The sequence below is a fragment of the Abramis brama genome, assembly GCF_963993115.1.
Source record: "Abramis brama genome assembly, chromosome: 15".
NCBI classification, from domain to species: domain Eukaryota; kingdom Metazoa; phylum Chordata; class Actinopteri; order Cypriniformes; family Leuciscidae; genus Abramis; species Abramis brama.
The window spans coordinates 34,377,786-34,389,168 of NC_139977.1; the positions used below are offsets into that span (position 1 = coordinate 34,377,786).

The following is an 11,383-nucleotide window of genomic DNA, read 5'->3' on the forward strand; positions in this document are numbered from 1 at the left end:
GACAGTCTCATGCAAACAGATACAGATTCGGCTACAGTCTACAATCGCCTATGTAGGCGAAATTTGTTTGACATTTCTAATCGTAAACACAGCCATGTTGAAGCCTGCAGTGATGTTGTTCACTGATGTTATGGCAGTCCACTCTGCTTATTGTTTTTCGAGAATGTTGCACTCCTGTTTGTATATATTTATTTATTTATATGCATATGTTATATATATATATATATACATATATATATATATATGTAATATAAATTGTATATATATTTTCTGCGAAATATATATATATATATTTATTTATATATATATATATATATACTGTATATGCATATGTGATATATATATATAAATATATATATATGTATATGTAATATAAATTTTTTATATATATATATATTCTGCGAAAAACGCAAAAAATCTAACCCAATTAAAAAAAAATTATGACAGACAAAAGTTTCGGAGGCAGTGATTGACACAACGTGAGGTCGCATTTATTTTATAACGTGTGAACATTTCGGACTGTTCTCAGTGTGCAAGGACCTTCATTGTTTCATCAGCTCTTCACTCTCATAATGCCTCTAAAAGTCAGTCTAATAGGATATAATGCTGTTTGCAGAGAGTACAGGCCCAAACACAACGTGTCGTTTGTGGAGAACGGGACGATGGTCGCCGCTTATACGCCCAAGTATTTCGTCTTCGTGCGTGAGAAGTCAGTCGGAGACCCGAGCGTGGATCTGGTGACGACCGTGAACATCCCAGCGGTGGTGAGAACACAAAGTTCATGAGAACATGGTTAACCTTCATCCTTCCCTCGGGGCATTTTGACCTGGAAAATATTTTTGCATTTTTTTTAAACATTGATTGTTCATTAGAGGGGTCCAAGACCCAGGACTTTTGTTTCAATTGAACCACGAATACACACACACACAAAAAAAAAAAATGTTTGTGGTTGAAATTTAAAAAAGTAACAAATCCTACTCTCGCGGCTCAATTTGACCCCCTTAGGAGTGAATGGAATGCGAATAATGCTTCAGTACACATAGAAAAATCCTAAAAATGCTCAAAATTCTAACTAAAAATGCTAAAACTTTACCAAAAAAAATCATTTATAATGTCTGCATGTGTATCTGAATGCACACCGAAGTGAACTGACTTTAGGACCCAGCCAAACAGCTCATTTGCTCCATATAGAGCTATGAAGCCATCTAGAGTCATGAAATATCATCTTTCCACGAGAGGTAGGCAAAAGATATTTTGAGCTGAATAAAAAGCGTTATGCATGAAATTTAGTTATTTTGAATTTAAGTTGAAATTACTATTTAATTATTATTTATTGATCAAATCTAGTAATTCAAAGTAAAAAATAAATTAAAATCTCCAAAAAAAAATGCATTAAAAAAATATAAAAAAATATAATAAAAATTAAATTAAATAAGCTTTCTGGACAAAAAAATAAAAAGGTATAATTTTAGGGCTTCGGGTCATTTTGACCCGCGAGGGAAGGGTGACGCTAGTTAAAGTTTGTTTTTCTCGCTGGTCTGAATCTCACGTTCTGGTTTCCTCACACAGGCCGTGATGAATCGGATCAAAGGTGCGGGATTCTGGGTGTCCTCGGGCTTCTCCATGTACATGGGCTCCCTCGGCACCACCATGTTCATGACCCACACGGTGGACGAGCTGCTGTGGGGCTTCAAGGACCCGTTGCTCACTCGCCTGCGCACCATAAAGCCCGAGACCGACGAGAACTTCGGCCTCATGCTCAACGTGAGTCTCAAACATCTGATACATCACAACACACCTCACCTACCCTTGTACTGCACTTTATTAAAATGTTTATATTGTTATTTATGTATATTGTTAATTATGCATATATTGTGCTGTTATACTGCCATGTAACAGAGACTTGCACCTAAGAATTTCACTGTCGGTACACTTGTGTATATGATGTGTGACAATAAAGAGAATAAGAATAAGAAATCTGCAGGAACATGTGACTGAGCAAACACACACATCAGAGACACACGTCCTCAAACACAGCAGTGGTTCACTGTTCTCCTGTTCTGGGGTGCGTTTCCCGAAAGCATCGTTGGCCAACTATGGTCGCAAGTTCATCGCAATGTCCATTGAACTCTATTGGTAACGAGGGAACTTGCGACCATAGTTGGCTAACGATGCTTTCGGGAAACGCACCCCTGATGGAGTTTGTAAAGCTAACCATACTCGGGTTTCTTTGATTGCTTCGGCTTTCTACTTAGTGTTTCTACATTTATTTTCTTAAGAAAGTCTATTAAACTAAATTTAAAATGATAATGATTGTATTTAAATATTTTTTTATACCACTGCTCACGTGTCTTGAATTTAAATGCATGTATGTATGTGTTACATATATACATAAACATATACATATATATACACACACACACACACACACACATATATATACAATATTGATACTATTATATAAAATAGTAACATGTATATATTTTATAATATAATATAAATATAAATAATATAATTAATAATATAATATGTAATAAAATGTATTATTATAAATTAGTTTATAATATAGTAACATAATATAATTTAAATATATATATAATATATTATATTTATTCATTTATTAATAGACTATTTATATTTTACAATTTGTTTTATAAAATAGTAATTATATTATATTTACTATATTAAAATATGTTTGAAAATAATATTATAATACATTTTGTAATGTCAACAGATCATGAAAAACTGAATGACATATTTTTGAAGTAACTTGATAATTTAACCACATACATTTCAGTTCGACTAAATAGTTTTGCCCTAAAATAACAGTAAAATAATTTATTACATCTTTAATATCTTAATCTTTATGATAACCTTCATTAATTCTAACAATGTAAAAAAAATCATTAGAATTGTGTTAGAAGAATCAGTGTGTTTGGTGTAACTCGATATATATTGATGGTTTAAAAAAAAATCTGTAAGAACTTTTGAACTATTTTCCTTCAAATTTGTACATTTCCACATGCTGTCGCACAAGTAATCTATATAACTGTAGATCTCTTTGGTGTTAATCATTTAAAACATCATTAAACTCGTGAGAGCATTGTTAATATTGTTAATGTCGTTGTGTTTTCAGAAAAACGGCAGTGATGACGGAGAGTTTGTGTATCACACCGGAGAGCAGAACTACCTGGACTTCGGACGCATTTTCACCTGGAAGGGACAAAAGTAAAGCCCGATTGTGCTGAAAATTATATTTGATGAAGCGCTGCGGTGCAGATGTTTGATTTCATGTGCTTCGTGTCTCAGGATGCTGTCGTTCTGGAAGACCAACCAGAGTAACATGATCAACGGCTCCGACGGCAGCGCCTTCCACTCCTTCCTGACCAAAGAAGAGCGACTGAACGTCTTCACCCCCGACCTCTGCAGGTCACATGATCACATTCACACACATGATCACATTCACACACATGCACCCCTGACCTCTGCAGGTCACATGATCACATTCACATGCATGCGCCTTCGACCTCTGCAGGTCACATGATCACATTCACACGCATGCACCCCCGACCTCTGCAGGTCACATGATCACATTCACACGCATGCACCCCTGACCTCTGCAGGTCACATGATCACATTCACACACATGATCACATTCACACACATGATCACATTCACACACATGCACCCCCGACCTCTGCAGGTCACATGATCACATTCACACACATGCATCCCTGACCTCTGCAGGTCACATGATCACATTCACACACATGATCACATTCACACACATGATCACATTCACACACATGCACCCCTGACCTCTGCAGGTCACATGATCACATTCACACACATGATCACATTCACACACATGCACCCCCGACCTCTGCAGGTCACATGATCACATTCACACACATGATCACATTCACACACATGATCACATTCACACACATGCACCCCTGACCTCTGCAGGTCACATGATCACATTCACACGCATGATTACATTCACACACATGATCACATTCACACACATGATCACATTCACACACATGCACCCCCGACCTCTGCAGGTCACATGATCACATTCACACGCATGATTACATTCACACACATGATCACATTCACACACATGCACCCCTGACCTCTGCAGGTCACATGATCACATTCACACGCATGATCACATTCACACACATGATCACATTCACACACATGCACCCCTGACCTCTGCAGGTCACATGATCACATTCACATGCATGATCACATTCACACACATGATCACATTCACACACATGCACCCCGACCTCTGCAGGTCACATGATCACATTCACACACATGCACCCCGACCTCTGCAGGTCACATGATCACATTCACACACATGCACCCCTGACCTCTGCAGGTCACATGATCACATTCACACACATGCACCCCCGACCTCTGCAGGTCACATGATCACATTCACACACATGCACCCCCGACCTCTGCAGGTCACATGATCACATTCACACGCATGCACCCCCGACCTCTGCAGGTCACATGATCACATTCACACACATGCACCCCCGACCTCTGCAGGTCACATGATCACATTCACACGCATGCACCCCTGACCTCTGCAGGTCACATGATCACATTCACACGCATGCACCCCTGACCTCTGCAGGTCACATGATCACATTCACACGCATGCACCCCCGACCTCTGCAGGTCACATGATCACATTCACACGCATGCACCCCCGACCTCTGCAGGTCACATGATCACATTCACACACATGCACCCCTGACCTCTGCAGGTCACATGATCACATTCACACGCATGCACCCCCGACCTCTGCAGGTCACATGATCACATTCACACACATGCACCCCCGACCTCTGCAGGTCACATGATCACATTCACACACATGCACCCCTGACCTCTGCAGGTCACATGATCACATTCACACGCATGCACCCCTGACCTCTGCAGGTCACATGATCACATTCACACACATGCACCCCTGACCTCTGCAGGTCACATGATCACATTCACACGCATGCACCCCCGACCTCTGCAGGTCACATGATCACATTCACACACATGATCACATTCACACGCATGCACCCCTGACCTCTGCAGGTCACATGATCGGATATTTGTATGAGTTTATTTGATTAATGAGTGTCTTTCTTCAGTTGAACACAAAAGAAGATATTTTGAAGAATGTCAGTAACCAAATTGTTTCTGGTCCCTATTGACTTCCATAGTATTTTTCCTTCCATACTCTTGAAGTCAGTGGTGTTCATCAACTGTCTGGTTACTGACATTCTTCAAAATATCTTCTTTTGTGTTCAGCAGAGGAAAGAAACTCATCCAGGTTTGGATCAACGTGAGGGAGAGTAAATGATGACAGGATTTTGTTTTTGGGTGAACTATCCCTTTAACATTAGTTAACTACCGTAGTTAACATGAACTAATAATGAACAATACTTCTACAGCATTTATTAATCTTGGTTAATATTAATTTCAACATTTACTAATACGTTATCAAAATCAAAGGTTGTGCTTGTTAACATTAGTTAATGCACTGTAAACTAACATGAACAAACAATGAACAGCTGTATTTTTATTAACTAACATTAACAAAGATTATAAATACTGTAACAAATGTATTGCTCATTGTTAGTTCATGTTAGTTAATAGATAAACTAATGAACCTTATTGTAAAGTGTTACCGATAAAACAGCGCTTTATGGCTGTCAGTTCATCTGATTTGTGAGAGTTCACGTCAATCTAATTTAATTAGTTAAAAGTATGATCCTCTGAGCAGGATGAAGTCATGCAGATGATGTTGTTGTTGTTGTTGTTGTTGTTGTTGTTGTGATGTTTGTGTGTGATTGATGTTGAACAGTTGTTGGCAGCACATCACATGCGTGCCGTTATTAGAGTCTCAGTAAATCATGAGCATCCGGACCTCCGGAACATGCTGTAATGTGACGGAAAGAGCATCTGTTCAAGACATTTCATGAGAACTTCCTAGAAACTGCACACGTTTCTAACGAGCCGCTTAACTCGCTCTACCAGCCAGACTGAGATTCAGACGCTCCGTTCTTTTTCCAGTTCAACAACTATTGCTTATTTATGGAATATTACTACAAGACATATTTGAAGTAAATCAAACTATTTTTATTATTATTATTATTAATTGAATATTTCTACAAGAGAAATATTGAGTAAATTAAATTATTATTATTCATTATTATTATTATTATTATTATTTATGGAATATTTCTACAAGAAAAATGTGAAATAAATTAGGATTATGTATGGGATATTTCTACAAGAGAAATATTTATTATTATTATTTATGGAATATTTATACAAGAGAAATATGAAGTATTATTATTATTATTTATGGAATATTTAAACGTGAAATGTGAAGTAAATTATTATTACTTATGGGATATTTCTATAAGAGAAAAATAAAGTAAAATATTAAAATATATTATGAAATATTTATTGAATATTTCTACGAGAGAAATTATTTCTATTATTATTATTATTATTATTATTCATGGAATATTTATACAAGATAAATATGAAGTAAATTATTGTTGTTATTTATGGGATATTTCTATAAGAGAAATATAAAGTAAAATATTATTATTATGGAATGTTTTTTGAATATACAAGAGAAATATGAAGTATTATTGTTATTTATGGGATATTTCTATAAGAGAAATATTATGGAATATTTTTACAAGAAAAATATAAAGTAAAATATTATTATTAATATTTATGGAATATTTCTGCAAGAGAAATATAAACTATTATTATTATTTATGGAATATTTCTACAAGAAAAAAATGAAGTATTATCATTATAATTATAAAAATGATTATTATTATTATTATTATTGAAATGTTTTCATACACTTAATCACAATGTCTTTGCTGAAATGTCTTTTAAAGGAAGGTTTAGCTGTTTATGAAATAGGATCAAGGCTGGAGTAGCTTGAGTATATGTTTGTAGAATTATAGGTTTGTACATAATAAAAGCCAAAGTTATGATTTAGTGTTGCTGAACGAACAGCTCAAGATATGTTTGAAAATCAGCCGAATGTCTGAAGCTCCCTTTTAAAATACAATATGTGGAAATTACACAATATGTGTGCCATTATTCCTCTCGACCTCTCAACCCTGAAACTGAAGCAAAGGTCCGAGCCTCCCGGATTCCTGGCCCGACTCCGTGTGGGAATATTAACTTTACTCTCATTCCCTGCAATATCACTGCAATATCATTGCAGAAATATTCAGGCTGCTGGGATTTTACAACATGATTGCAGTTTTAAGCAAGAGAATAAATTGCTTCAGCGCTCACAGCCGGGTGCTTTACACACTTTTTTCCTTATTTGTTACTTTAACTTTTTTAAATAATTCATTTTTAATTTATTTAGAGTAATAGGTTTTAATTTCCTTAACTTTTAAAATAAAGAATTTAATAAAAATAAATTATTTATGCATATTTGCATAAGTAAATGATATGCATTTAATGCATTATAATTTATTTATTTACAATTTTATATAATATATAATTTATTGATTTAACATTCATAAATTTTTTTACTTAATAATATAATTTTATATAATGCATTATCATTTATTTATTTAAAAGTGATATATTATATAAATCATTTTATAAAATCTGTCATTTATTTATTAATTCAATATTAGCATTTTATTTTTAATTTATTAAAGTAAGGCTTTTCCATTTTAAATTTCCCCATTATGAGTTTAAAAAATATATATTTTTGTTACCTGTTCCTTAACTTTTTTAAATAAATAATTTCATAAAATGTGTAGGCTTAATAATATAACTTCATATAATAAATTATCATTTCTTTATTTAACATTTATGTATTATATAACCTATTATCAATTATATGATATTCAACATTTTTATTTTATTTTAAGTGTATTCAGAGTAATGCGGATCAGTTTTATTTCAGATAAATATTTTTTTTACTTGAAAAATAATTTCATATATATATTGTATTATCATTAAATTATTATTCATAATAACATTTAAATGTTCTAATTATTTTCAAATTTATTTAAAGTAATGCAGTTGTTTTTAATTTCCACTCTGAATATTATTATTATTATTATTATTTTTAAATAAATAACTTCATAAAAGACACAGACTTAATAATTAAATGAAATATATTTTCCATTAATTCAGAGTAATGCAGAGTATGACGAGTGACTCTTATTTTAATACCCCATATGTGTTTCTGGTCCCCCTTGACCTTTCACCTGGAGTCCTGCTGACCCCTGTGTCTATTTCCAGTGGGATCTCTGACCTGAAACGCCCACCTTTGTTCGGTGCGGAAAGATCTCCATCAGTCTTGGCGTGACCGGCCGCTCACACATGGTTTTGCGAGTACGACTCCAGTCTGGCGTGTTGTCAAGCCACTTTTAACCCAGTTGCTCATTCGCGTCGGAGCCTCGGGTTATTGTGCTGGCGGGAACAGCTGTCCTTGTCCTTTTCCACTGACTTCTCACCTGGATTTTAAAGGGAAAGGCGTCCGTCTGAACGGCGTGTGTAACCTTTGTACATCATTTAATCAGGCTGGCCGTCTGGAAAACTAATTTCCCCAGCTCAAAACAAACGCCCATGAGCACATAATGAGATTGTAAGGTTTGTTCCTAATGCTTCCTTAAAAAGGAACACTTGATGGTAAACATTTGGGGTCATCCTGGGGTCAAGGGCCTTGTTCAGGGTCAAGGTTAATTATTAACCTTGTATTAGCCCGCCGTATTATCACCCGTCCAGGGTGCAGGTTTCCTGAAACCATCGTTCTAACGAACATTCGCAAACAGCATCGCAGAGTTGTGTGTGTGTAACGACAGATCTCGACCTGTGGTTAGAAGAAGAGTTTCTAGATTTCATGACATGTGGACTCAATAAATCCTGATCTTGAGCAAAATAAGCAAGAAAACATTCAGTGCAACCTGTGTCTTTATTTATATTACATACAAATGTCATTTACGTCTTTGAGTTTGTCAAGAGATTTAAAGTGTCGTTTTTGAAGACGTGGAAATAAAGCAAAATAACTGAGAAAAATTAGAAATATTCCTCAGATGCGTGTCTGTAATTTATAGAGAATCATCTCGCATTAATTCGATCTCAAACAGTTTCATTAACAGTAGTTATTACCAGAGGTGGAAAGAGTACTGAAAATTTGTACTCAAGTACAAGTACCATTACATTGCTGAAACAATACTCAATTACAAGTAAAAGTACTGGTGTAAAAAAAGTACTTAAGTAAAAGTACAAATTACTCTTCTCAAAAACTACTCAGAGTACTAGTTACTAGTTACTTTTTAGCTGGCGATAGTTAATGTATTACCAATAAATATTCAACCAAATCATAGATTTATGTAGAAAATAGCTACTTTTAACAAGTTTTACCTTATTGTCGAAGGACATTAATTAGTGGTCATGATACTGGAATTTCTAACTTCAATATGACACCTTGAAATATGTCAATATTCAGTAGGCCTAGCCTATAATTTTTAATACCATCGGGAAAACTACCACATACTAAATATTTTAATATATACATTTTTGTCCATCCATTTTGTCAAGGCAATCATTATTTTCAAGCATCGAAAAGCACAACACTCATTGTAACAGTAGCCTAATCTATTTGAATGGAAAAGTTTAATTCAAGTCTTCTGAAGAGACACATCCACTTTATGGTGAGATTTTAATTTAGGCTTTTGTTTACATATTTAAACATTGATCAATAACCTTTACAATAATCTAACTTAAATATTTACTCAGTGTATTTGTCTTTACAATAGGGTAACGTTCACTGTTGCAATAGCTCACACACAGCACAAGGAAGCTTGATTTCAAGCTGAATTTAATTTGCAAAAAAGACTAGATTTTTCATAACTTTTGACAGCGTTTAATTCAAGAGCATGGAGAGATTGGAGCTGGACGTCATTTGAGTCTGCAGTGAGAACCACTTGGAGAGATTCGCGATTGCACATGATATGACACAGTCCGAGAGCGCACACTCAATATCCGAGTCCAGTTCATTCGTATATTTGAGAGCTCACGTCCAGTTTTCTGCGATTACATGAATGTGCCCTCGCGTTACAATATTGCACTCGTGACATTTGCCATTAAAAAATGCCATAGAAACTTGCAGGTATTAATAAAATTATGCGTAATAGGCCTACCTGCAATCCCGCGCTGAGAGGAGGCAGGTGTGTCAAACTCGCTGTCTTTGAGATGAGAGAATGAGAACGCGCAGCTGGTATCGTATCGGTGTATAGGCCTATACTGCAGAAAATGAGTATTGACTGACAGATATTTAAGTATTGATATGTATCAAAATATAGATATTTTGACAATACTACTATGTAGTTTGTTGTTTCTCCAAATGTTCAGTCCAGCCATTAATCACTCTGAGCTCCTCGCCTCCTTCACTTATGATCAGCTCTTCAAAACCTGCTGCGACTGCGGCGGCTTTAATTCAGTCCAAATATCAGGGGTTTTATTGGTCCGTTTACGATCAAATATTTTTATTGGCTACCGAAATGCCGGTCTAAGATTTGAATACCAATTCAAATTGTACTCAGTAACGAAATGTGATTTTACAAGTAACGAAGTATATTACTTAGCTTAATATGTACTTGAGTACAAGTAAAATTACAGATTTAAAAATATACTCAAAAAAGTACAAGTACCCAAAAAAACGACTTAATTACAGTAACGTGAGTAGTTGTAATTCGTTACTTCCACCTCTGGTTATTACTCCACTACGAGCGTGACATCATTAACCAGCGTGGTTGAACGACCACTTTGCGACAGTACGGTTTCGGGAAACAGTCGTGACTATAGTTGATTTCTTCAACGATGCATCACACTATAGTAGTGAAGCAGCGAGTTACAGCGTTGATCGGGAAACACACTCCTGATCAGATTTCTTAGGCGTGCTGAAAGAGCACCACACACACACACACACACACACACACACACACACACACAGTTTATTAATCACCGTGGGAAAATCTCAGAGTAAAACTGGGAGCTGTGAAAAATATGATACACCGGTGTTTTGCCAGATGAGAAGTTTATCATCTTTTTACTCTTTTGATTAATTTTATAACTGTATCATATATCCCTTTTAATTTCTTTTAAAACTGTTTTAATTTTCCTTGCTTTTAATTTGTGATTATTTAAATTCCTTTCTGTAAAGCACTTTGAACTGCCATAGTGTATGAAGTGTGCTGTATAAACTTGCCTTGATCAGAGGAAATGCTCTATTCTGCATGAGTTTACTCGACTGTGCTGATGTTCTGCCTCTGGTCCCGCAGGTCGATCCACATGC

General features: G+C 35.4%; 1 protein-coding gene across 2 annotated transcripts in view; it reads left to right on the forward strand.

Moving 5' to 3' along the window:
• The window catches only part of scarb2b (scavenger receptor class B, member 2b), a 40,488-nt gene that overhangs the window by 14,614 nt on the left and 14,491 nt on the right, over positions 1-11,383 (forward strand). For both annotated transcript variants that reach the window (XM_084137587.1, XM_084137588.1), the window contains exons 3-7: positions 617-764; positions 1,570-1,764; positions 3,137-3,228; positions 3,310-3,429; positions 11,370-11,383. The exon at positions 11,370-11,383 is cut by the window's right edge and continues 165 nt beyond it. In XM_084137587.1, the coding sequence (XP_083993713.1) occupies positions 617-764; positions 1,570-1,764; positions 3,137-3,228; positions 3,310-3,429; positions 11,370-11,383 (569 nt within the window). The remainder of the gene's footprint in view (positions 1-616; positions 765-1,569; positions 1,765-3,136; positions 3,229-3,309; positions 3,430-11,369) is intronic.